A 25,980-nucleotide genomic window follows, 5' to 3' on the forward strand; every position below is an offset into this window, starting at 1 on the left:
GGTAAAGTGCTTTGAGTGCTCAGATGAGTAGAAAAGCGCTATAAAAGAACCAGTCCATTTACCATAATGTCAGCGTTGTGATTTGGTCTTATGTCTCGGGAAATTGAAACTTATGACTCTTCCTCTGTAATGTCACTGAGTTCACAGCCCCTATAAGAAAATAAGTTTATTATTCATTTATTATCTTGACTTTTACTAAGTTAAAGCAGAAATGATTGGGATAAACCCACCTCAGAAATGTCAGCTCTGCTAAAAGGCCATCTTTAAGATCTTCCAAGCCTTTCTTCGATTTTCTCTGAACCTCAAACTCCACTTCTAGTTCTCTCAGAGTCTTTCTTAGTTTCTCCACAGTCTTCTGCATAAAATAAAAACATACTGTCATCTAGTTTTACTGAACATCTGTTCTATCCAACCTCTCTTGTACCTTATGTTGTGCAGTGCTCTCCTGCCGCTCTGTCTCCAAAAGAGTGATCCTCTGTTCCAGACATGATCTCTGCACCTCCAGCCTCTGTATCTCCTCTCTCAGAGGCTTCAGCCCGGCTCTCAGGTCCACTGCCTGCTCCCTGGTTTTTCGCAAAGCTTCCTCCCCAACCTGCCTTCTCTTCAGCAGAACCATGAGGCGAGGCTCGTACCAGCCTTCCAACATCTTCACACTGCCACTGAGCCTTCGCTGCAGTCTGATGGAGGCCTGGCGACACTGGCTGATGTCACTCATGGCCCTGGGCCTGCAAGGCTTAGTGGCCTGATCACGGAGGGAATTGAGCTGGTTCTGGTGGGCGTTTTCCAGCTGCACCAACTCCTGGGTCAGACTTTGAATTTGAGCCTTGAGTTCTTCCTATGAAGAGATGTAAAATAAGAATGAAAAGTATTACATTTGATAATGGAGGCTATTTTTATCTGTGGGTAAAAACATTCAACAAATAAAAGGATCCCATATAGCAAGAGAGTGGAAATGGAAACTACCCAGTAGCTTAGTTGGGTACATGAATTTATCTGATTGCTAATTTCTCTATAGGGTGCAAACAGTAGCTAGAACTAAAACAACAAGAACTCATACTCATGATACTCAAATAACTGAAAATCAAACCATAAACAAGCTGCAGCCATGATGACCCCAAGTTTTATATGATGTTGCTATACTAAGCAAACCTACACTACAGAAGTAAATCATCATTAAATGTAAAGCCTGTGGTTTCTACCTGAGTAACAGCAGACTGAGCCACCTCGTATTCCTGCTCGGCTAGCTTCACCTGGCTCTGGATGCAGTCTCTGGTTGTGGTGAACAGTTTCCTCTTTACCTGTTGCACATCCTCACAAACCGTAACATAATCCAGCTGAGCCAGAGCGAGAAGCTTGCGTGTTCCCTCCAGCTTCGCTCTCAGGTGCCCCACAACTTGCAGCATAGGTTCCTGCAGAACCAGAAGCTCCTGTATCAGCACATCTCTTTGCCTCTCTAGATGGGATACTCGCTGTATGCAGTACTCAAAGAGTTCACCCAAGCTCTCCATGTCCACCTGTTCTTGAGCAAATCTACCTAGTGTTTCAGAGTCTGTGCGGTTGCTCGGTGAGATATCTTCAGAAAATCTCAGTTGCACATGTGAGTCATCAGTAGATAACATGAAGTTCCCATCCTGTACTGAGCTTTGATCATCCATGAGAGAATCTAAGAAAACAAGGCGAGAGCCATTAAAAACAACACCTGGTAAGACTGTGGTTTTCAAAACACTTATTCCTTTACAGATTGTTAAGAGGAATGAACTGTAAAGGCAAACACATCAATCATTCTGATAGCTGTTAAAGTTGAGAGGCCTGTCCTAAAGCTTCACACTACAGAACCTTTCAACCTGTCAAATAATTAAAGAAACAGCTTTTATTAACATAGATGTGTACTTACGTTAACTGGCAGTCCGACTAAATGTTCAGGCAGTTACTGTGTTAGCACGGTTTTCTGTTAGAAAGAGGTCTGCAGTGTCTGTCTCCAGGAAAACGGAGGCACACTTTGTGTTTATTAATAACACTGAAGGCCTGGGAGAAACTCTATCTAAGACTCCCTCATGGGCTCACAAACTGTGTCAGTGCTGGAAGCAGACTCAGTGTGCTCTGGATGTGGCAGTTAGCGCATGTCCGGACCAGCCCGGGTGCCACAGAGAGCTATATTTACCCTTCTTCACAACCTGTTTCAATGTGTGTTTAAGAAGGTAGTGACATCATGGTGGAAAGCTGAGCTGAGCAATAACTTTCCACAAGTGTACCCCAGACTACCTTACAGGCAAAGGTGTCGACATTAGCAGGACCATGCATGCTTTTCAATTAATATCTTCCTCCAGGACTCAGCTCAGCTGACCAAGTTTGCATGGTTTATGTAACAGTATTTGTTTGAGGTGTTTTGCATACTGCCTATCACACTCCTCGCAGACAAGTGGAAACAAACACACACTCAGACATGTGAATATGGATTTAATGAAGGAGGTGATCGGAAAGATGTGAACATCTTTAAGTAATAAGGTATATTTTTTATTATATAATATTATTAAAATACAAAATTTCATGCTAGTAACTTTGGATATTTTCAAGGCTATCCAAAAGGTTAAAGAAGGACAAAGAACATTTTCTTTTTGTATTATTACAGTATTACAGTGCAAAAGTCTTGAGACACCCGTCGTTTCTTTATGTTTTGCTGGGAACGTGTGCAAACATACATGCGTGTGTACAGCTCTAACGAGCTTGAAAGTCAACATTTGGTGTGACCACCTCTATTCACCACGCAAGCTTTTATCTACAGTTTCTTTAAGTAGTCTTCATGAATAAAAAAATGCAGACGTAAATACCTGAAACGTAAACTAACCGTGGGAAAATTAAGTTCCAGTTTCTCCCCAGTCTGCTCCATGCTATTAGCTCGTTATTCCTCGTTCCACCGCTAGATGTCGCCAAATCAACGGCCGCAGACCCGCGCGCTCACCTGAGTGTGCCCAGCCTCCGTCAGGTGGGACCTCGGGTCGACTGCGGCGCGACTTTTCTCGGTAGTCCCACATTTTGCTTCAGTGAAGCGTCCGCAGACAAACGACGCTGACAGCAGAGGACACGCTCTCCTGGCACCTTAAACGCGAGGGCTGAAGCCGGGCGTGCAAACACATCCAGGCTGCAGTTGTTTCCTGAAGTTGAACTTTTCACGGAAATGCTTCACCTGGAGTTTTCCTTCGGGCGCTGAAAGTTTGGAGTTGGAGAACGAGGGCGAAGCAGGGCGACGCTTCAAATGGAGAGCGGCTAAATCAGTCTTTAAAGTTTCGTTACGGTACGTCTGACACTTCTTTTTTATCTGTCCAACTTAAGCGTCAGATTAATGGCTACCTTATTGTGTTGGCATTATTTTTATTTATTTATTTATTTTTTGTTGGAATTCCTGCTGGGAAAGTCCCTCGAAACTGAGCTGTGGCGTGAATTTTAGGAGAAAGGGTTTAATATTCCTGCGTAGGGAAAAAACAAACAGATAAGGATCAATATGATTGACTGGCTTTTGAAGGCGTGAAGAAAGTAGGTTTAGAAGTGAAGCTGTTATATCAGCACGATTTTTCTTCTTCTTCCTAATGCAGGTTTTTAATTATGGGCAACATAAGTACGGTAATTTTAGCCCAGAAGTAAAGAAAAATAGTCCATACATGTCAGAACCAGGGATCTCAAGTCTGTTAAAATAAAGTTTGGTTCAAATTGCAACTCCATGGCTAGATGTTGAGTATAGACATGTATGGAAAAACAAGGTGTGGGAGAGTTGCTTCTCAGCTAAGGGATCCTATACAGAGGTAATCTAAGACCTGTAGTGCTTCTCTTAGCTATGGAGCTCGTGACAATGAAGGGTATTGTGTTGGGTCCAGTCACTGATCCAGTAGCACACTTTTTACGGCATAGTCCCCTGACACTTCTTTTAATAAATGGCAGTTAACACGCACTTGATAACCCACTGCTTGCTGATTAACCCGAGGGAGATAACACGACCACCTTAGGACTCCCTCTCCCTTTCCCCCTTTTGGCTGTCTGCTGCAGCAGCATCTGCTGGACTTTGGTCTGGAATGAGCTTCCAATAATCAAAACTTCTCTGAAAAACCAATCAGCACTTTCAGTTGTTTGGGTTGTTTTTTTTAGCTGCAGGTTTAGCTGTTATACCTTTCTAATAGGTGAGGCTGAGACTGAGCCATTTGTTTAAAAAGGGTGTGTCACATACTGGTGCTCCTTCTTGGCCAGCCTGCCATGCTTGGGCTTGTACCCATTACAGGTGCGTTGTGTAAGCACTTTTGGATGCATGGCGGAACCCGGTAGAAACCCGTGATTTGGGGAGGGGAGCAGATGTTAAGGCAGAGATGAGATGACAAAAGGCAAGGATGTGAGGAGATGGCCGGGATGAAGATTACACTGGGAGCTAAGGGGTGTAAGTGCACTCGGATCTTGGGTAAGCAGACAGGTAGGTGCAGCTGTTCAGCTGTGTGCTGTGTGCTGACTGAGATCAGTGGAGGAAAGGGGAGAGCTGGCGGTCAAGAACGGCAACAAGAGGAGCAATCGAATGTTGCAAGAGACAAAATGCGCACGAGTGTGTGTGATCACCGAGTGACTGATTTCTGTGTGTCATGCAGGCCTGCAGAGAACGGAAACGCCTGACTGATGAGTGGAAGAAAGCAGGCCATTAATCAGAGAGATTAACTGATGATTAAGTTAATCAATGAGCTCTTATCAAGAGATGAAAAATCCAATCAGTGGCTGTTAGCCGGCCATCCAAGTCATCATGATTTACTCAATTTGGGACTGAGGCTGTTTACTTTAGTGTCTTTCTGAGGCTTCACATAAGTTGTGCTCTAAGCTCTTTCAAGTGTTTTTATTCCCACACTTGCCAGTGCCAAGCAACTGTCAGACGGAGTGAGCTTTAAACTGAAAGGATATTGTTTTGACTTGGGCTGAGCGGAGACACAAAGATGCCAGGATGTATTTTTAAACCTCGCTCTCCAGCTGTGTTTGCCTTTTCTGTGAGCTGGTCACTGCTGCTGCACAGCAGTTTCTTTTTATCTGCGTCTGACCTGTCAGTCCAGAGGTCTTTAAACTCTGCAGAGACTGCAGTCCAGACTTAGACCCCCAGCAACCCCTGGAGGCAAAGCAAACGAGACTTTGTCGCAACTCGCCAACTTTCCAGACTTTTTGTTTTCTCTTTAAATCCAGCTTTTGCATTGAAAAAGGTAAGCACTGGCATTCACACCTTACCTCTAGTTAAGATTATCATTTAATAGATATCACTTTGCTGTTGCCCACCTACAGTACCTCCATTTGCAATCTGCCCTGTTTCCATAGAAGTTAAAATATTGCATAAACACAGGGAACAACAATCTGGGCCAGCGCACACAACCACACATTATAATGTTATCTCAAAATGACTTCCATGCGCCAGCCATTATCCATTTGTCTTTCATGGCGCTGTCTCCTAGAAGGCCACTGCATGGGGTGAAAAAAAGGGGAATAGATGGAGGGGGTGAGGAGGTGTGTGTGTTTGATGCTGGGGGGGGGATGAAAGCAGGATTGGAAAGAAGAGTTCCTCTGTCGGTAATTATAAATCTCTCAGGAATGCAGCTGCTGTTCTTACCAGACAAGCTGCTGCATGGCTACAGCGCCCTTGCAGCATGCCAAGTTGCATTTCCTTCCACAGATCTGTCTCTCTTTCTCGCACACACATGCACGCATACGTGCACGGACCATCTGTAACCGCCTTTAACCTCATAGCATTTTGGTTCATTTGTGTCATTATTGCCTTGCGGCGTTATTGTGTTTATTTGTATGACAGTTTCCTGAAACCGTCCCCTTTTTGGAGCAAACAGAAGAACCACAAAGATGTCACCTTTCAGCTCAAAAGATTGCATCTATGACATGTGTCTTCATGCTCCAGGTCCTGGATTGAAAGTTCTGCTAGACATTTGGAGCCATTATGTATTCAAAAATGTTTCTATTGAGTCTAAACCGAAAGAGGAGGTCGCTTCCTTTATGGTGGGTGTATGGTGAATGGTTTCCTCGAGATTCCCTCGGCCCATAAAACATGTCTCATTTCACCGGCTGTCCCTGGTTTCAGTTGTGAAAACCGCCTTGAGATGTAGGAATTAAGTATTTCCAGTTTGTCTCTTATAGTGGCCACATCATCCATCACAGCAGCAGCGTTACTTGCACATCAAGTGTTTGCATGAATATGCTGAGTTCTAGTTCAGGCAAGGCAGCTTAAGTCTTAGCAGCACTCTTCTTTGTTTGATAATGCCCAAAGAAGACAGCCAACGCCCTGACAGATGCCTGCAGGTGCTGAACAGTAACACCAGTTTTCTCACTGCTAAACACTTGCTATTTAGCTACAGAATGGCTCTAAGTGTGAAAACTGATATTTTCCAAACTGGCTGTTACTGTAAACAACTTTCTGGTCTTTGAAAGAAGACTGGAACAGATCCAAAGCGCTCCTCCTCTCTCTAAAGGAGAATGAGCTTGTTGGTCTATTATGTTTCCTCTTCCTATGGTGACTAAACCATTTGCAGCCCGATCTTAACCTTGCTTGCTGCCAGCAAGGTTAAGATCGTGCCATGTGAAACCAACAGGTCAGGCATTAGATGTGAATGGCCTTCTGGTTAAACTGAGCCAGTCCTAGTTCAAACAAAGGTGGCTGTCTGTATCATTGCCACACCCTCTTGGCTTTGCCTTATCCCTGTGAGGCAGCAGAGTCTGCTCCATCAGCTTCCCTGTATGACTCACTGGAGTCAAAAGTTACACTTCCCCTAGCCCCCTCCTCCCCTCCTCCCCCTTGCAACTACTTGTGAAATTCCTATTGCTCATATTTACGTGATAAGACTCCAGTTTAAAGGGAGTGTTTGCGAAGTCGCTGTAATGCACAGATGGCTGTTGAAGTCAAAAAAGACAACAGTGATAGTTGTATTTGTGATACTCCACTTTGGCTCTGATCTGCTGAGGGTGTGTGCGCTTAACTTTAGTGTTTTGTTTTTTATTCCTGCCACAGCTAGCTTTCCGTCTTTTTTCTCTCCACGCTGGTTTGTCAAGGGAAGATGTTTGAAAGCTCTGTGAGCTCTGTGGGGTATTATCCTTAATTTGTAACCACAGTTGCCTCAGGCAAGGCTGGTGTCATTGCTTTATGTTGCTGTAACTTAGCTGACCTGCCTGTTTAAATGTGGACACGAGACCTGGATTTGTTCTGGAATTCAATTTCCTGAGCTGGCTTTGACTGTTTAACCACAACATTGAAACCCACCTTCCTGATATCATTTAGGTCTCCCTCATGCCCACACTACAGCTCTTTATTCTAGGGGACATGGACAACTTTGGTCCTTGTGGGGTGGGGCCTTTGTGGATCAGGCTTGTTGCAGCATATCCCGAACAGACACAGAGAAGGAAGAGCATGGAAGTCGGGGTCAGTACCTTGTACTGTGTTGTTAGGCAGGTTTTTCTTTAGCTAGGACAGTGAGGGGTACAGATTTCAGAGGTGGCTGTTTATATCAATGATACACCCTCTTGTCTTTTCCTTGTCGTGATGAGGCAGTAGACAGTAAGGAGACAGTGAGGAGGACTGGACAGGCTGCAGCAAGATTTTCTTTTCAAATCAACCAGATGAGCTATTACAGTGGGAAACATTGCCATGCTGGGAGTTCTGCTGACACTGGGGAGTGCCATTGCCATGGAGTTGTGTACTTGATCTGCAGTAATGTTTGGATGGGTGGGACTGTGTAGCACCAAAGTGGTCAAAAACTACAAAATAAACAAAGAAATTCCATAAAATGCAGCAAAAACAATATACTGTTAGGAATAAAAGTAGTCTTTAATTAGTTTGATCTGTAAAATGACTGCGTATTTATTTACCTTTGAACATATGTAGACACTTGTGTATCTACTTTTTCTATTTAATTGTCTATTTATAAATTTAACTTTGTATGTACTTGGACATGAATAATGTTTTTTTTTCTTTTATATTTCTGCTTCATTATGCAAATGAAGAATGATATTCAAAGTTTGTCATGAGGTCAGCCTTAACAACAACATTACAAAATAGTTAAAAAAAAATCAACAAATTACATGGGAAAGTAAATTTTAACCAAAGATAAACAAAAGCTAATTTAAACAAACTTATGTCCTTTTGAATAATTTCTCATATACTATTTGGTGCGTTAAATTGCACATTAGTTATGTATGTACTTCAGCCGCCACTGGTTTTAACATTGCGGCCAAATGGCGTATACTGTAGCAGTCGGTAGTCCATAATCAATAAATCGTCTTTCCAGATATGCTCAGTCTATTTGTCAAGAGTGTGTAAACTATTATCAGCTCCTGTTTACTTCATGCTGGTGTGTACACACTGCTGTCAATGTCAGTCGCTCTGTAGGTATTGACACACCACGTTGAGGTTTGCTGCGTTAGAGAAGTATCTCCTGTCCAACGCAAAGCTTGACGTCTTTTGTAAAGGATAAGTAAACAGCGTGTTGGAACACATGCCTGCTCTGGCAGGCTGGGGTTGGGTTTAAAAACCACAGCAGGTTTTGCGTGCGCACGCGCTCGTTTATGTGTGTGTGTCAGAGAGAGAGCGAGACGTGTAGAAAGGGCACACAGCTGTTTTTGTTTGTAAATCAGCTTATGTCTTGATTGTGATCTTTTCTGAATATATTATACACACACATGTGCTGTGTCACTACAAATCCTCCCAAATGCTCCGATTTTAGATTCTTTTGAGCCCTGAGTTTGTGTGTCAACTGTAACAAAGGTTTGGTGTTTAGTAATTGCTGGGGCAATAAAGCAGCTCTGTAATTAGCATTTTGATGCTTTATTTTGAAAAGTAATGGTGTGTTTAAAACTTATTTGCTAGAGAAAGAATTGTGATAGGAATTTTTAAAGTCTAAATAACCGTTTAGTAAATTTCCTGATGAAAGAAAGAAAGAAACGGTTACTTTTTTTTTTTTTTTTAAAGGAAACTCCACTGTGTACGTCACCAAATTAGATTTGTTTGTAAAATGAAAAATTGCAGGTTGCAATTGTGGCATGAGTCAACTCTTTGTGACCAGACTGCACAGACAGTGATCAGCTGGGTGGTCTCGTCTACATCCTAGACTTCTTAGTATTGCTCTGCTCCCTCTGAGGTGGAAGTAACACGAGAAGTTGTTGCACTCACTTCTTCTCCCATGAGAGGCGTCTTGATTATTGGCGGCTGAAGCCAATGCAGATGCATGGATGTTAGTCATGCCCTAATGACTGTAATTTGGAGCAGGAGAAACACAGGGCTTAGTGCGGGGAGAGGCCTTGTACTTTTCTCTGAAAAGGATGGATACCCTTTCTTTTTTACTAGCCTTTCACTGCAGCTCACTCCTCATGGGGCACCGGCTACACACACACACACACACACACACACTGGCACTTTGTCATTTCAGATGTGCGGCAGTGGATAACAAGTTCAGCTTGTCCAGATTAAGATAAACTCCTTCAAAAACACCCACATTATGTATAATGTTTAGAAAAGCTTTGAAGCTCTTCAAGTATTCATCTTAAGCCTCTCAGACTGAACTGCATACTTCAGGCATGAGTTCGGGTGCAAACTTCTTTCTGGTGAGGCCAGAAACTAAATTAATTCTGTTCTTTCTTCCATATAAGCGGCATTGTTTGGACTCAAATATCTCTGCAAGGACTGGCTTCATCAAGGATGAGTGCTGCCATCCAGATACTGCAAGTTGGAAGTGACGTCACTCTTGAGTTAGCACGTTCCAGAAAAAGCTAGGAAAAACAGGATTTGTTTGGGTTCTTAGCGAGGTAAAGTCATTCAGGTAGTACTAGAAATACAGCATAATATTTTCATGGACAGAACCTGATCAGTGATCTGCATAAAAAGACACATCATCTTTTAATTCAAGATTTAAAAAACAAGCAAAGAAACAAACTAAAAAAAAATCAAAAATACTGTTTACATTCAGTGCTTCCATCTTCGATTGCCAGCTTGGGGTTGGTTGGTCTGCTCCAACTTTCTGAGTGTTTGAGTTCAGTGGGCGTTCTACAAAACATTTCCGGATGGGAACTCGGAATTTCTGAGCTCCAGTGACATTTTTGTGTCCTTCAGGATAAATCAGTGGACTTGAAAAATATCACCAGGTCAGAATTTAAACTGTTCATGGAAATACTTACAAAACACCCTGAGGGGTGTTCAAACATGGCCAGGCTTTCTTTCCATTAGCTGGTTTGACAAAACCTAAAGTCCTAATCGGAGGCAACAGATATCATGACAGCGGTTATCAACCTTTTCTGTTTAGACTGGCTTTCCGCTTCTCAGGCTCCGTGCACGGTCACATAGAAAGGTGTGTTACACACGTCACATGACTCTTCTTCCACATTAAATAATCCCTATGAGTGTCACATACTCACAGTTAAAGTTAGATAAGGATAAAGTGGTGATATAAATGGGTGAAAAAACATAGATAGAAAACCACAACCGCAAAATTCCACACTGTTGCAATGAATGCATGACGTCAATGCTACAGGAAAACACTAATTTTGGGTTATAATGTACCGAGGCACAGACTGCCAAAATAAGTTATATTTTTAACCATCCATATTGTTCTGTTTATCCAGTCTGGGGTTGTGTGAGGCAGGTATCTGTCCAAGCTGTCATAGAGTGAGAGGCAGGGTACGCCCTGGACAGGTCGCTAATCTATCACAGGGCACACACACATAGAGAGAAAACTATTCACGCAGCCAATTTGGAATCGCCAATTAACCTAACCACATGCATGTCTTTGGAGTGTGGGAGGAAGCCGGAATTCCTGGAGAGGACTCAGGCAGACACGGAGAGAACATCCAAACTGCACACAGAAAGGCCCCAGACTACATCTAAACCCAGGGCTGGTATGCTAACCACTGCACCACTATGATGGCCGGTATATTTGCTATTTATAATGTTGTTTATTTCTAATGTGACAGCTGCACATTAGAACTACGAAACGGAAAACCTAATATATTTAAACATTAAAGGTTACTGTCCCACAGCCTCATAAAAGAGACATGCATATCGCTTTAGTTTGTGGCAGATCCAAGGGAAATAATTTTTTTTCTAAGTGGGAAATGCCACGATTGGGTTCTAATCTGTGCTCTAGAAGCTGCAATTCCAGCAGTGCATCTTCTACTTAGATTCAAAAGCAGCCACAGTTGATGCAAGTCTGAAGTCACATTGGAGCTAATTTCAGTCTTAGTGCAACTACAGCAGGAGGAGCATGACGCCCCCCCCCCCCCCTTTTTTTTTTTTTTTTTTTTTTGTAATATAAAAGTAATGACCATGGGATGGTCAAAAGGGATTGGGATGCAGACCTTAAGACCTTGATCCACATGTTAGATGTTTTTTTTAACTTCTGGGATTACTTCCCAGTTGGTGTTTAACACTCCAAACTGGCACCAACCTTAAGATTATATTAGTTTGAGTCAGGTGTAAAATGATGTTATATATTCCTTGTGTCATTTTCTTTACTCATGAGAATCCTACTTTGTCAAGATTTGACCCAAGACTAAAGAAAATGTTACTTAATAAACAGAATGTCAAACATCTGGTTTTAAAAGTGCACATCTGCTTAAATATCTTCCACATGATGCACCCAGACCAGAGTCGTCTCACTTCCCTGTTGCAGTTTTGATAATGAGAGGCTGTTTTGGAAAAAGTCCCATTTGTAAATCCTCAGAGAACACGACTTTGGGTTTGTGTGGTTTAGTTTCATGTCTCACCAACTTAAGGTTCAAAGTCTTTCTAGAAACATGTTTGGCTGTGTTACTCACACGTTACTTAAATCTTTTTGGAAAAAGCAGCACAGCAGCCAAAGAAACAACTTATGCCTGAACTTTGTCGACTGCACCGGGGGATTCATAATTTACTCGCTCAGACTCAACTCCCACCTTCCCTAATTCTTTGTCTGCTTACAAGCTCCTGTCATCTTAAGAGTTTGTCCCTATTTTCAGACTATGATTTGGACATAAGCATCTAATAAAACCGCAGCTGGAAAAAGTCCAGTGTAAGCTTACAGATCCCCAGGAGCAGGGCTGGGAAATCTGCCTCAGAGTAGCGAAGTTTAACAAGGTGACGGGCGGAGGAAGGAAGCAAAGCGATGAGCTCATTCAGCGGGTGATGAATAAAACAATAGTAAAGGAAAACAATGAGGGATGACAATAAAGTGCGTGAATGGACACACTCACTGGTTGCTGTTAATTTTGTGTCTTTTTGCTCTTCTTAGCGTGCTGCTGTGCCTGTATGTATGCAGTGCGTGAGCTTACGGGTGTGGCTTTGTGAATTATGACTCCACGTTATGGAATGAAGGGAGCGGTGCCAGTTCTTTCTTTGTAGAGCTGAAGTTTGGTTTAGAGGCTGGAGGGGGTCTGTGTAGGATAGAGTGTGCTGGCCGAATGAGCAGTGACCACGGAGACACACAAACACAAACACAGGAGGAGTGGTCTGAGTAAAATAGACTTTGCTACCAGGGATACATGTTGGATATATTTGTAGTCGTTTTTAGGTTTTGCTGCCCAGAGTTGTGCCTCTGTGCTTATGAAGAGTTTAAAATTTTCTGTTGTCTGTGTGGTTGTTTGTTGCTTTGGATCTACGTTAGCCACCAACAACGTAGCAATTGTTCTCCCTGGTAATCATTACATCATAAAATCAAGCTATTGTAAATACATAATTAAGCAGCTGAACCAATGATGCAAATAAATGCAAGGCTAAAAGTCCATCCATCCTATTATCATGAATGTCATATTTTTACAAGTGCACCGAGGGACCCTATTTAACTTTGACCACTGACCACTAAGTAGAAATTTGTGGCAAAGGTCAAGGACACTAAAGGCCTCACATAACATCATTTTCATTCCAACGTTTGCCACAAACATGATTTTAACTTGATGAATTGATGACATTATTTATCTCTGAGGTCAAAGGTGAAAGGTCAGCTACGTTATGAAATGATAGCTCATCATTAGCTAGTGCCATAACAGAGGGGCCAGTGCTCATCTTGAAGCTGTGGTTACAGTATAAATGTTCTGATGTCATGGTTGCAACTTTGTGCTGACCAAGTTTAGATGCACCTAATTCCTTCCTTCAAAGTCTTGCCTGCTTGTGTTGCATGAACCTGGATAGAAATGGATTCAAACTGTAGCTTGTCTGGTCGGTGCAGGCAAAGGCGTTAATTCTAGATTTGTAGTGTCAAGCTTTTCCGAAAGCATTACCGCAAGCTTTAACTTGAAATTTAAACAACACACATGTGGAAGTATATGACAATAAGGGATATTTATCTTTTGATTTTTCAGGAAATCAAACTAAGAAAGTACACTTATTGTAAGAACACTGAATTTTGGAATTTCTTGAGTTAAAGGGTTTCTATGCTGAACCCAACTTTCTGTTATGCAGTAAGTTGAGTTTTCTTAATGACAGGGCAGCTCTGACAAGTAGTAAAGGTAACATTTTGTCAACTTTTCATTCAAAACTCACTGTGACTGATTTATCACCTTAAGTAGGCCTCTACTTAAGGTGAGGCCTACTTAAGGTGTAGGGGCGACCGTGGCTCAGGGGGTTGGGAAGCGTATCTGTAACCGGAAGGTCGCCGGTTCGATCCCCGGGCTCTCTGCCCTGGTCATTGTGTCCTTGGGCAAGACACTTTACCCTGCCGCCTACTGGTGTGGGCCAGAGGGGCGCGATATGGCAGCCTCGCTTCTGTCAGTCTGCCCCAGGGCAGCTGTAGCTACAACCGTAGCTGCCTCCACCAGTGTGTGAATGTGAGAGTGAATGAATAGTGGAATTGTAAAGCACTTTGGGTGCCTTGAAAAGTGCTATATAAATCCAATCCATTATTATTATTACTCTCTGCAAGCTGATTGTTACTGTGATTGGGGAAAAACAGTGGGAGAGAGTTTTCAGGTCTTTCATTTATTCTCTCTTCTTGAGTGCTGGTGCATGTGTTGCTTGGATGAGAACTAAAATGTAATATCTTTCCTGTTTCTCAGGGTGCTCCAGTGTGAGGTGGGATGTCAAACCGTGACTCACTGGGGTTTGGGGACCTGCTTCCCCAGGACGTGGTCAACATTTTTGCTCACGAGAAGCACAGCAAAAAGGGGCGGAAGAAGCGCACTCGTTCCCTGGGTCGCGCTTTGGGCTGGCTGAAGGGTAAGAGGAGGAAGAATCTCAGCCTGAATGAGAAGAACCCCGGGCTGGGTCCTGCTCTGGACCTGGCTTTGGATGGGCACTCTGCTGGGAATCAGGGTGGACACAAGGGAGGACAGAAGTCTGGAAGGCAGGCTCATCTGCAGGGCAACAGCCATGGTAAAATCCCACATGGTCTCATTTTATGAACTATTTTAATTATCAGTCTAAACATTGTTTAATTTTAAGTTTCCCATTGTGTTTTATACTTTTTATTTCATATTATTTCACCTTAGAACTCAGAGTTTTTTCTTGTCCATAAACATATAAATTACGTATAGCTCAGTTTTCAGTAAGACAGTCTGTAGTTTCTCTTCTACTGCATCTTAATTTAAGCAGGTTAGTCACAATTTTGGACATCTAACCATCCTTCATAAAGTCTATTCTTGCACTGCAAATTATAACATAAGGTACCTTTGACAGACATGCAAATCCAAAACATAAATCATGCTTATTGTTGTGCTGATAAATTCCCCGTCTCCATTGAGGCCGTGCCAGTTGATCTACATTTTGTACTGACATGAATCAGCCAAACATGTACCTGTCAGGAAGGAATGACTCTTAAAATGTAAAGTCACCCAGACTAAGTACATTACGACAAGGTGAAGTGATTTGTTGTTGCACCAGTTTAGAGCATTATGTTCTTTTAATGTGTCATCTGTGATGGATAAAGACAAAGTCCTGGGAACCAGCTTGATATCCTGCGTATCGGTTCCCAGGTATGTTTGCTTGCTTTCTGAAGGGATGTTTAAACAGACTGACTTACTCCTCGCCTTCTGACCTTCAGCACACTTTGTTTGCTGTGAAGAAATCTGTCCATCCTGTTCTGTGACTCCATTGCTTGCTTACCTTGTCTTCAGGTTACATGGGAGCACTGTGGCACACTTTCAAACAGGACAGACTCTAAGCGGATAGTGGGGTTTAATCTCACAGTCACCAGCTTCAGTAAAGGCAGTACATAAGATCTCTTAAAGGGGACCTTTTTTGCTTTTCTTTAATTTTCTATCATCTTTGTAGCATGCACTGTTAAAATGGTGAATGCGCATATTAAACAGAGCCCAAGCCTGAAATAATGAGGACATGTGCAAGTGATCCTAGTAAACAAAAGCTAAACAACAACCCCGCCTATCTGCTGTCAAGGCATTCAGTTTGTGAGAGGCAGCCAGTCAGAAGATAGCCTCCCCCTTGGATGACTGCTAGGGGTAACACTTGTTTCTCTTTTTTGAACTGAGTGGCTTCTTTCATATTTTAGGCCTTCCCAAACAAAATGACTGGGTGTGTGTCAGAAATTAGTGAGGTTGATCTCTGCCTTACTAAAGCTACCCTTGGAGAAATCATGTCATCAAACCAGGTGTCAAAACTCGTCATTAAAGCTACAAAGGAGATCGTCAGACGTCGTCTTTATGGGGGGAAAGTGCTGAAATGGCTTCATTCTCGTGCCATTTGTTCTAGTAGAATCCATGACTAAAAGTATGGAGCTGGGAATGAGCACACTAGGTCTCCTTTAAGCTGAGCTGTACTCTGCAGATCTTGTTGCAGCTTGCAGAGGTGCAGCAATATACCAGTCCTGTTTTTTTCTCTGTGAACACTATTGTCTTCAGCATAGTCTGGTGGGAACAGTGGGTGCTAACGTTAGTTTTATACCCTGATTAATCACACCTATATGCAGTCAGACCTGAAACGCGAAAACATTCCACAAACAAGCGGAACCTTGTTTTAGTGAGACTGCTTATGCTAAAACCATGAAAGTACAAATGGTGTTTCATTTGCTCAGGGCTGTTTAACGTGTCTTTGTCTGGCAGTGCTTATGCAGTCTTGCCTAATTAGTTTACGACAGAGGAGGTTCCTCTTGTTTCTTGTAGTTGGACCTGTAATCTCGGTGCAATGGTGAGAGGGATCGGGGATTTCCATAAGATCCAGACCCCTTCAGTCTGACATCGTCTAACTATACCCAAAACATTAGACGAATATGTATAGACTTGTTTTCAGTCACATCTGTGGATTCGGGAGATCATAAATGAATGCATGCATAAAGACGTCAGTACATTTTGTTACTGCGTCACACAATCTTTGCACTTTGTTGAGCCACTCGTGTTAGGTCCCAGCAGTTTTTGTTTAAAAAGTAAATTCTAAAGTGAGATAAGGCATTTCTGCTCTGCCAAGGTTAGCATAGAGGCTGACTCCCACACTGGGCATGGGTCAAGAATGTCTCCACTACACTTCTGAATACACACACTCGACTAGAGATGCATAAAACCACTACTTTTTGGATTTTTTTTTTTAAAAAAGAAGAAAGTTGGACGGACATTATTGTGAAAGCAATCTCAGAAAATGTTTTTAATGGTATAAATTTAGCCTAAAGGTTGCATAAATTTATCTTTGGAAAGCCAGGGTTCTTAACTGTTAACTGTGATTCATGTGCCAGGTATAGATGTATGCTGCTATTGAGCCCTTAGCAATGAACATGGCGTGTGTATGCCGTGCCGATTGTTGGTGCTGGCAACAACCGCTGCAAGCTTCTCAGCAGACGCTTCCTCAGATTAGAGAAGGAGCTCAGCGTTCCCAAAACGCATCCAGAGGAGGTTTATTACGGAAGCAAGATGTGGTGCAATGTAACACATTTGCCCAGAAAATTTAATACCACCAGCTGAGCCCCTGATGATGATCTGTGTTGATGCCAGAGGGGCCTCCTGCCCAATAAATGCCTGGTATGGCAGGCATTGTGCCAGTTAATTAAAAGCCATGCCAGGACTGTTACAGTGAGGGAGGAACAAGGTGTTCTGCTTTTTCTGATCTCTCCATGAATACTGTTTCTTTCTGCACTGAAACACTGTACACATACAGGTCAGAGGATATGAGACAAGAGTGTAGGGATGCCTATCAGAGCACAATACCTTCTGTTAATAAAAGAGAATGTGACAATTTTTGGCGTTGGCGACAGGCACAATGTAGCTTGAGTGCCAGTGCATTTTTTTTAATTAGATATTGTCACCTTAAAGGTACAGTCAGTAATGTTTTGAGGTTATTTAATAGAAAAGAAGGATACCTGTATTCATAAATATAAACAGAATAGGGTGTAATTACATCTCGCAACAAACTAAGGCATTCTAATAAACTTATAATTTGTCTTTTAAAAATAAATAGGAGTTGGTTTGTGGTGTAAGGAAGTCACGATGTTCCTTCTTCATATTTGAATACAGTGTTTGAGAAGGACCTCTCCTTTTAGACTAGAGGTGTTTTACGTATGTGGCTAGAGACCAGCCACATACATGCTGTAGTTGTAAGTGTTTGTGTGCCGTCATGGGAAGTTTAAAAATGTGCCTGCACCTTCTGACTCAGGGCATCAAGGGCTTATACCTATGTTTTATTGCCAGAGCATAGGTTACCTTAACCAAAGAAGTGAAAATGCAAGAAGGCAAAAGACAACACCACTGGCATCCTAAAAATCCTCTTTCTCCTCAACTCAAGCCTTGTCTTCTGAACTGGAGTTAGGCCTCTAACGCACAAACGTGCACAAACATGCTTATTTTACCCAATATTGTTGCAGTTATTTAATGTCAGCAGATCAGAAAAGAGTCGGCTAAAAAACAACAGCTGGTTATAATCTAACATTATACCAGCTAATATTAGTCTCGAGTGTCCCACTTCCCCAATGATAAACAGTTTAATTACATTCTCAAGACTTTATGCTGTGTCCCAGATACTGCAACTTGGATGTTGGAGCATTTTTCAGAAAAAGTGAGGAAAAGCAGGATTTGTTTTGTGATTCATGTATCACTAGCAAATTTTTTTTTTTTGCATTTAAAACAATTGCATCATGTTCATGTATAGAATATGATCAGTGCTCTGTGTATAGCTTATTTGGTGATTCATAAATACACAACAGTGGCCGTACAGATAAAAAGTACTGTTTGTGTTCAGTGCTGTAATCTTTGATTGCTAATTCAGGTTTGGTGGGGCTGCTCCGACCTTCCAAGTGGGAAATCTGAGTTGAGAAGGCTTCCGAGACTTACATTTTGACTGGGAACTTGGAAATTTCAACTTCCAGCTTATTCGGCCATGCAGCAAATGGTAACTAATAGATGCTAATAGTAGCGAACAGTGGCAAACAAAGTAGTGCTACTGACAATTCAGTAAATCCTCAACAGTCATCTTAGTATGTTTCATGTGTGGTGAAACATTTTACATACTGTAACTTTAAGTTTTAGAAAGAAGTTGATGGTCTTTTCCTGCAACATTTAGACATTTTATGTGCCAAACCATTATCAGTGTGGGAAGTACCTGTTGACCGTCAACCTCACAGCTTAAAGACCTTAAAAGCTCTTCTGCTCATCTCTAGTGACTGATACCACAGGATACCTTCAGAGGTCTGGAACAATGGTCAGATGTAGTAGTAGCCATGATAATGCATTAGTTAGCGCTATCACCTTAAAAGAAGGCGGTTCCGTGTTTGAATGTCCTGCTTGGGTCTTTCTGTATGGAGTCTGCATGAATGGATGGTAAAAATGTAACTTGTAGTCCAAAGCATTTTGAGTGTTGTGTAACAAAAAGGTGCTGTGTGAAAATGTGAGGACATTTACTTCTAGTGATGTGATGAATGCCAGTTCATTCTCCCAGTCCTGACAACAGCTGTGTTGGGGTACACAATATTGTTGAGTTGTCTGTCCATATGTGTAAACTGTATGCCCGTCCCATTCTCAAATCAAATCAAATCAAATCAAATCAAATCAAATCACTTTTATTGTCACATCACATGTGCAGGTACATTGGTACAGCACATGTGAGTGAAATTCTTGTGAATTTTGAAGCAGGCTGGGACTACAGACAGAGAGAGGGAAAGGTTGAAGATGTGCGTGAACACTCCAGCCAGCTGAGCCGCGCATGACTTGAGGACGCGGCCGGGAATCCCGTCTGGACCAGTAGCTTTGCGTGCGTTCACCTTCCTGAAGCACTTCCGCACATCCTCCTCAGACACAGTGTGCGCACTGACGTCATCCGCGGTGCGCACACTGTCCGGTCTCATGGTGTTCGCTTCTATTCTCATTAACATATCTTTTGAACTACTGGTAGACTTGGACTCAAGAACGACCTGATTAGAATTTAGTGGTTGAAAGGTAAAGGTAACATAAACTTTATATCAAGTATAGTCAAATCTAGATTGGTTATCAGACGCAAACAACCACAAGGCTATTTTAAGCCCAAACACACTATAGGGACTGTTCAAATGATAAAATGCCTTTATTCCAGCATGTGTTTGAAATGATCAATGTAGGGCGTCGTTAGGGCCATTTTAGCAGTAGCTTACACGCTGTTTTGCGGTACACTAATGATTTGAAATGGACGGGAAATTCTTTATCAATGTGCCTGTTGGTTATAAAATGAGGAAATAATAAATCCTCAAATTAATGTGAGGGGAAAAATAGGAGGTGGGGAAAAGGAAGGGAATGGAACAAATGGAGAGAGGAGTTGAAAACAGGATAGACATAAATGATCGAAAGGACAAGCTACAGTGTTATCGCCAAGTTGAGGTCAGCCAAGTTCTTTCTGTATAAACATAGGATCTACTCCACATACTCACAAATTACCCCACCCATAACTAAGCCAATGGATTTGGTACAATATCTATATCTTATTCCTGATAATAATCACAGAAAACTAGGAATCTTCAAGACTGGGGTATTTAGTTGTTGCTCCGATGTAGAGGAGCTCTTTCAGCGTAGTAGTTGTTTATCAGCCACATAAACTGTATTAATCACCTCACATGGTTTTATAATTTTGATATTTTGAAAACTGTCAAAACTAGTCAAAAGAGTTTTAAGCTATTGTTATTAAAATTCAAGCACAAAATTCTGTTCAGGGTAAATCAGAATTGTATACTGATTGCATAATACGAAAAACATTGAGCAATACCAAGCCTTATTAATATGTTTTTGTATTGAAGTGATACTGCATGTCTTAAGCTTGCTAAGAATCCAAACCAACTAACCTGCTGGTTGGATAGTCAGTTTACTTTTCAGTTTCACTTGATCACAGGTTGATCTAGATTCCTGGTCCAAAGTTTGCATTGGTTTACTTTCTGATTTGCTGAGTTGATAAAGTCTAGTCTCTGAGGCCTTACACTCTTATAAACTCATCAATTGTTCATTGTCTTTTCTGATAACTTCTGCCTGATTCATCTCGAGACCAGTGGGCAGAGGATATCTGTCTTTGAAAGTTGATTCACCTCGATTAGTTGAATGACTTAAATGGCAATTTGGGTCTTTGTTTACATGTCTGTGAGTGATTTATGTCTCTGTCATGCTCTCAGTTTACCCAGTCCTGTGTCAAAACCAGACAGGCGTCTCTTACGCAACTATATCAAGCTCGGTCTTCTCTTAAAAATGGCCTTTTAAAGGAATCCCTGTGTTTTTTAAATGGAAACAAGGTTGTTTAAGGATAATTAGGTCACACAGCCCTAATAAGGTACGCTCACCTGTTTGCTCTGAACACTCCCGCAGAGATTCCTCACATTCCTGAGCTTTAAGATATCTCTCTAAGGAAGCTAGAAATAGGGAGCCCTTTGTGTGTGAGCTTGTGTTTAGTTTTCATGCAAGGTTCAGATCCTATGAGCCATTTAATGAGACTTCCTTTGTTTAATATTTAGTTCTAGAGGCTGCTTGGGAGAAGCAGAACTAAATCGTTGTGACACAAGTGCTGATATTTGCTCTTAAAATGCTCTATAACAAAGAACAGAGACTTTGGCACTGCGGCACGACACAATAACAGTGAAGGGCAGGAGAACAGGTTTGAAAAAACTGACTTATGATAGAGTTTCACTTTCTTCCTCTCATGGTGGGAAGTCAGTAACTGCTTTTTGCACATCGTTGCCTCAGGGAAATATAAATCTCTAAAAGATGCTTTCGTTCTCTAGCGCCTTTGTGAAAAGGTGCCTTTTGATTGGAGCAGGGATGATGTCATTTTCTGTGATACTTTCAGGAAATTGCCTAAAAATCGTCTTTGGGCTGAAAACGACTTGATAAATGAACTGTCCAAATCTGTTGTGAATGTGGGTGAAAACCAAGTTGACGCTGACGCTGTGGGAACGTCAGCGTTGGTGGACTTGACGACGTGTAAACAGTTGCGCACGCCATTATCTATAATGACAGGGCTTTAGTAGGATTTGATTTCAGCAGATGAAGTGTCACCACACCCAGGTAGCCCATGTGATCATATTTAGTTCGCTCAAGTGTTGAGAACGTTTTAATAAGTGCCAGTTTGCCCTCTAGTTCCAGTCTGAATAACGTGCTTGGGTTTCATTTCATCAAGTTTATTCTCTGCACTCTTCTAATGTTTGGTGTCATTGTTACCAAACTAAAGCAAGGCGACCAACAGTAACATTATTTCTGATATCTTTGCATTGTTTCATTGTCAAGATATGCAGACATGTCAGTGTGGCATGGCACCAGCTATTGCTATTGTCACGAAAGGAAAATGTTTGCCAGCACACTGCGGCTGGTCTACAGAGAGACTGATAACTGTGTGCTTGGAAAGGTCCGTGAGTCACCACTCGTGACTTTTGTAGTTAAATCGAGACATTTTGGAGCGACGTTAGGTAGCAGACACTTGTGACATCCTTAATAAAGATAACTGTGTTGGGGCAGCAAATTTTGCCAAACATGCGCACTATTAATAATGTGGTTTTTCCATGAGAGTGTGCTGTTCTTTCTGGATGAATTCAGAATTCAGGGACTGCACCTCTCATAAGTGTATAACGCAGGTACCTGCCCAGTTTATGTCAACAGAAACTGTTGTTTCAGTTCCCAGAGGTGTCAATTTGTTTATCCTGAAGATATGTTATTAATGTTAAACATGAGGTTGGGATAGCAGCTCTGTGCAGCTGATCTTTGGTACCTTTTAGATACAAAGCAGGCTCAAATACTAGCTAATCAGACCAGACCAGGTTGTCACATAAGGGGAACACAAATACTAACAAGCCATTCGAGGGACTGCAGTATTTGGTGCGAGGCTGATTACATTTTTAATCCCTGATGTTTATGAGAATTCCAAAGTTCAGGCAGTGTTCATACGGAATTTGCTGTCTTAGTACTGGACATAGCACATTTAAACCTTTACCTTCTGGTCTACTAGAGAAAGACTGTGGACTTTATCCTGTGGGGAACAACAAGCTATTACCACCAGATTATTGATGATTCATGGCGTAATTGCTGGAAATTTCTGTTTTGTCCAGAGTGGTGGATTCACCACCAGCACCAGACTACAATTGGAACCCATAAAATCCTAAAATCCTGTGCCCATTTTTGAAAAAAGTGGGGGGAAAAAAATAGAAAAAGCGAAAATCACAAACGTGCCAAGTTTGCCTGTAATACATCCAAAATATTCTGCCTATTTCTAGCATCTACTTGTTGTACTAATACTATTAAGGCTTTTTATTTTCTCAACACTTTTAATTGATTTGTATTCACATATGAATCTCAGTTAAGCTTGTGCTTTCATCAAACAGGCTCTAGCAGGCCTGAATACTTTCCATTTTATTCTACGTTTTAATGAGATTTTAATTTGTTGCTTATGGCTAAATCTATTCATAAAGACCTTTTGTTTTCTTTTGTTATGTGGCTGACAGTGAGTTTTCTGTGCTGTGGGGGAGGTTCAGGATGTAAACGGATGTGGTGACATTGACTGTGGCGTTAAAAAGTAACTGACCTGCCAACTCCCCCCTCCAAAAACCCCCAAAAGACAATCTACTGTTGTGAAACCATTAATGGATTTTCTGAGTTATTTGATACATCTGGTCTTTGTCTTGCATACCGATTGTGGTGCAGCACTCAGTGCCACATGATGCAGGTATATCTGTTACCTACATTGCGGTCCTTGTCACAGCACCTTTCGTGCTTCCTTTTCTTTCACCTCCGACGTTTATGTTTAATTCACAAAAAACCACCTGCGTGAAAAGAGAGTATGCAGGCAGACCGGGATGCTTTGAGATGTGCTTCCAGCGGATCGAGGCTACATGTATCGTCCTTGAGTTAAAGGGTGAACTTTCAGCTCTTTCCCACTGTCAGTTGGGTTTGTGTTGATTAGAGAAGCTTAAGCACCTGGCAGACAGCACCCTCAGAGCTGGCGGTTCAAAACAAGAGAGAGGGGCAAGTTAGGGCAGGGAGGAGAGGTAGGTGTGTGTGTGTGTGTGTGTGTGTGTGTGTGTGTGTGTGTGTGGTAGGTATTTGCATCTGTCTGATTCCCATGAAACGGTTCTAGGAAGAGTTGCATCAGCGCTGGATTGTGTCAGTATGTGTGTGGCGCTCTATGTCTGCTATGCAGCCAATCTAGGCTAAAAAGGACAGTAGTTTGGATAACATGACCTAAAACTGAGTATCTAAATAAGGTTTGTTGAAAATATAAAACCAAAATCAAAATATTTCCTGCTCCCTGTTTTCATTCTTGGACTCAAACTTAACTTCACTTTCAACCATAAGATAAGCATGAAATCCTCATCTTATTGATTTCAGTCAATCCTCTCATTCATCTACTGTCCAAAGCTCAACTCCAACCTCAGCAACCTTGGTACCTAGGAGCAATTTAAGAGGAAGGAAAACCATACTGGAGAGGACATACTTCAAAGCATATGAGGAGTGAAGCTGCTGGTTACAAAGGGGCACAGGACAAAGCATCTGCCAAGACATTATCTTTGCCCTCAATGTGCTGGATATCCAAATTGTAAGGCTGCAAAAAGAGAGCCCACCGCATGAGCCTCTGATTTGGGTTCTGCAATGTGTTCAAGGAAGTGAGAGGGTTATGGTCAGAAAATACCTCAATTGGCCGAGCAGAATCTAAATATACCCTAAAATGCTGCAAGGCCAAGACTAATGCCAAAGCTTCCTTTTCAATGACCGAATAATTCAGCTGATGGGAGTTGAACTTCTTGGAATAGAAACTAACTGGATGTTCAGTACCTTGCTTGTCAGCTTGGACTAGAACGGCACCTGCACCAATGTGGCTTGCGTCCACGTACAGCTTGAAGGGCTGATCCAGACGAGGGGCTAAAAGCACAGGTTCAGAGCACAGTAAAGCTTTTACATCCCAAAAAGCTTGCTGGCATGCTGCAGACCAAATAAACTTTACTTTGGCCTTCAACAAATCAGTCAGAGGAGCAACCACTGTTGAGAAGTTACCACGGTGTAAGGCCCAGCAAACCGTGCCTGGAACGGTGACCCTGCAATCGGCAGTAAAGCCAAAACCCGGTCACCCGCACTAAACTGCTGCTCTTCAGAACGCCGGCCATAAAAATATTTCATCTTGACCTGAGCCTTTTCAAGGTTCTGTTTGGCCAACTGACCTGCCACATATAGTCTGTGCCGAAAACCATTAACATAATCTATCAAGTTCACTGGTGGTTCACCTGACAACCACTTATCGCACAGCACTGTCAACGGTCCCTGAACTTTGTGGCCAAAGACCAAGTCATTTGGGCTAAACCCAGTACTCTCCTGGCACACTTCTCGCGCTGCCAGCAGAAGCCACGGTAAACCTTCCTCCCAGTCACTCCTCATTTCGGTGCAATAGGCACGTAACAAGGACTTCAGTGTTTGATGGAAGCGCTCTAAAGCACCTTGGCTCTGTGGATGATAAGGAGAGGCTTTATTATGTACAATATTCAACAGCTTAAGAACTTGTGCAAATAGATGTGACGAAAAGTTTGATCCCTGGTCACTCTGAATAATCTTCGGTATGCCAAATATAGAAATAAACTGTGTCAAAGCCTTCACCACAGACTTGGCTGTGATGGTACGCAGCGGATATGCAGCAGGATAACGCGTAACCTGGCACATTACAGTCAACAGATACTCCGAACCAGATTTTGATCTAGGAAGAGGGCCCTCACAGTCAATGATCAAATGTTCAAATGGGTTACTCACAGCAGGGATGGGACAAAGTGGAGCAGGTTTAATAGACTGATTTGGCTTACCTACAATTTGGCAAGTATGGCAGGTCTTAATGTAAGCTGAAACATCACGCTTAAGACGTGGCCAAAAGAAGTAGCGCAAGATGTAATTATAAGTCTTCGTCACTCCCAAACAGTGTTGGTCAAGTTACTTGAAAAAAGTAATCAGTAACTAATTACTGATTACTCCCCCAAAAAAGTAATCCCGTTACTTTACTGATTACTTATTTTCAAAAGTAATTAATTACTTAGTTACTTAGTTACTTTTTAAAAACACGATTTACAACCTGAAGAGGTGATAAAGTGATAGATCTTTCAGCCCAATTCTACTTTTTCTACATAATCCATCATACAAAATGTAATCAAATGGAAAAGTCTCTTTTTTTAACTTGTTTTATCAGTTTTAATCTTTTAACTTTATGCATCAAGCAAAACATTTAATTATATGCAACATTCTCTGACTTGAATAAATTAGTTTAACATTTAAACCTATTTTCTACACATTCCAGCACATAAAATAAAATATTTTTTGTGTTTTCACTCACTCTTTCAAACAGATGCAAGTAAAACACAGCAGAAAATAAATAAAGTCAAAGACTCAGCGGTCCTTTTGCTCTATTTTCACCTGTAAAGCAGGAGCAGGGTAGGCGGAGGGTTACCCTGGTGCAGGTGTGCTGCGGTCAGTTGAAGAATCCGCGCGAGTGTCTCTGTGAGTTTCCCATCACGTCGTAGCTACTCGGTGCTTGCTCGGAAGTTTAGGGGTTTTTTTCGCTGTAAAAAGAAGTTTTCTTCCTACGCACGATGGACGCTAATGTTTTTGTCACTT

At 42.0% G+C, this 25,980-nt stretch overlaps 2 protein-coding genes across 6 annotated transcripts in view; one reads left to right on the plus strand and one right to left on the minus strand.

Annotated features, from left to right (window-relative positions):
- Nucleotides 1-169: 169 nt before the first annotated feature.
- LOC147307482 (syncoilin-like) lies at nucleotides 170-2,964 on the minus strand. Of its 2 annotated transcripts, none has more exons than XM_086273949.1 (4): nucleotides 2,846-2,964; nucleotides 1,200-1,663; nucleotides 425-835; nucleotides 170-355 (listed from the first exon to the last, which is right to left on the minus strand). In XM_086273949.1, exons 2-4 carry the CDS (start codon nucleotides 1,653-1,655, stop codon nucleotides 170-172), a joined length of 1,053 nt encoding a protein of 350 aa, XP_086130075.1. In that variant the 5' UTR covers nucleotides 1,656-1,663; nucleotides 2,846-2,964. The 2 variants fall into 2 exon arrangements, with proteins under 2 accessions (XP_086130075.1, XP_086130074.1); XM_086273948.1 differs by lacking the exon at nucleotides 2,846-2,964 and adding an exon at nucleotides 1,895-2,051.
- Nucleotides 2,965-3,011: 47 nt separating this feature from the next.
- LOC147307483 (uncharacterized) overlaps nucleotides 3,012-25,980 on the plus strand; it is a 34,789-nt gene continuing 11,820 nt past the window's right edge. Inside the window, exons 1-2 of one of the 4 annotated variants that reach the window (XM_086273933.1) lie at nucleotides 3,012-3,292; nucleotides 14,023-14,338. In XM_086273933.1, the coding sequence (XP_086130059.1) occupies nucleotides 14,044-14,338 (295 nt within the window). In that variant the 5' untranslated portion in view covers nucleotides 3,012-3,292; nucleotides 14,023-14,043. Of the gene's footprint in view, nucleotides 3,293-4,325; nucleotides 4,454-5,095; nucleotides 5,217-14,022; nucleotides 14,339-25,980 lie in introns of those variants that run through there. The other 3 variants (XM_086273934.1, XM_086273937.1, XM_086273935.1) reach the window with 3 other exon arrangements.

This window comes from Aulonocara sp. 'chitande type north' Nkhata Bay, linkage group LG19, assembly GCF_057382095.1.
Source record: "Aulonocara sp. 'chitande type north' Nkhata Bay isolate Kocher_YH1m ecotype deep benthic linkage group LG19, A_spYH_male_GT1.1, whole genome shotgun sequence".
Classification (NCBI taxonomy): Eukaryota; Metazoa; Chordata; class Actinopteri; order Cichliformes; family Cichlidae; genus Aulonocara; species Aulonocara sp. 'chitande type north' Nkhata Bay.

Coding starts and splice junctions, on each gene's coding strand:
- LOC147307482 (XM_086273949.1), bottom strand. CDS start 1,655: ATGGATGATCAAAGCTCAGTACAGGATGGGAACTTCATGTTATCTACT. Junction 836..1,199: donor CTCAGTCTGCTGTTACTCAG/GTAGAAACCACA, acceptor ATCTCTTCATAG/GAAGAACTCAAGGCTCAAAT. Junction 356..424: donor AGAGCACTGCACAACATAAG/GTACAAGAGAGG, acceptor TATTTTATGCAG/AAGACTGTGGAGAAACTAAG.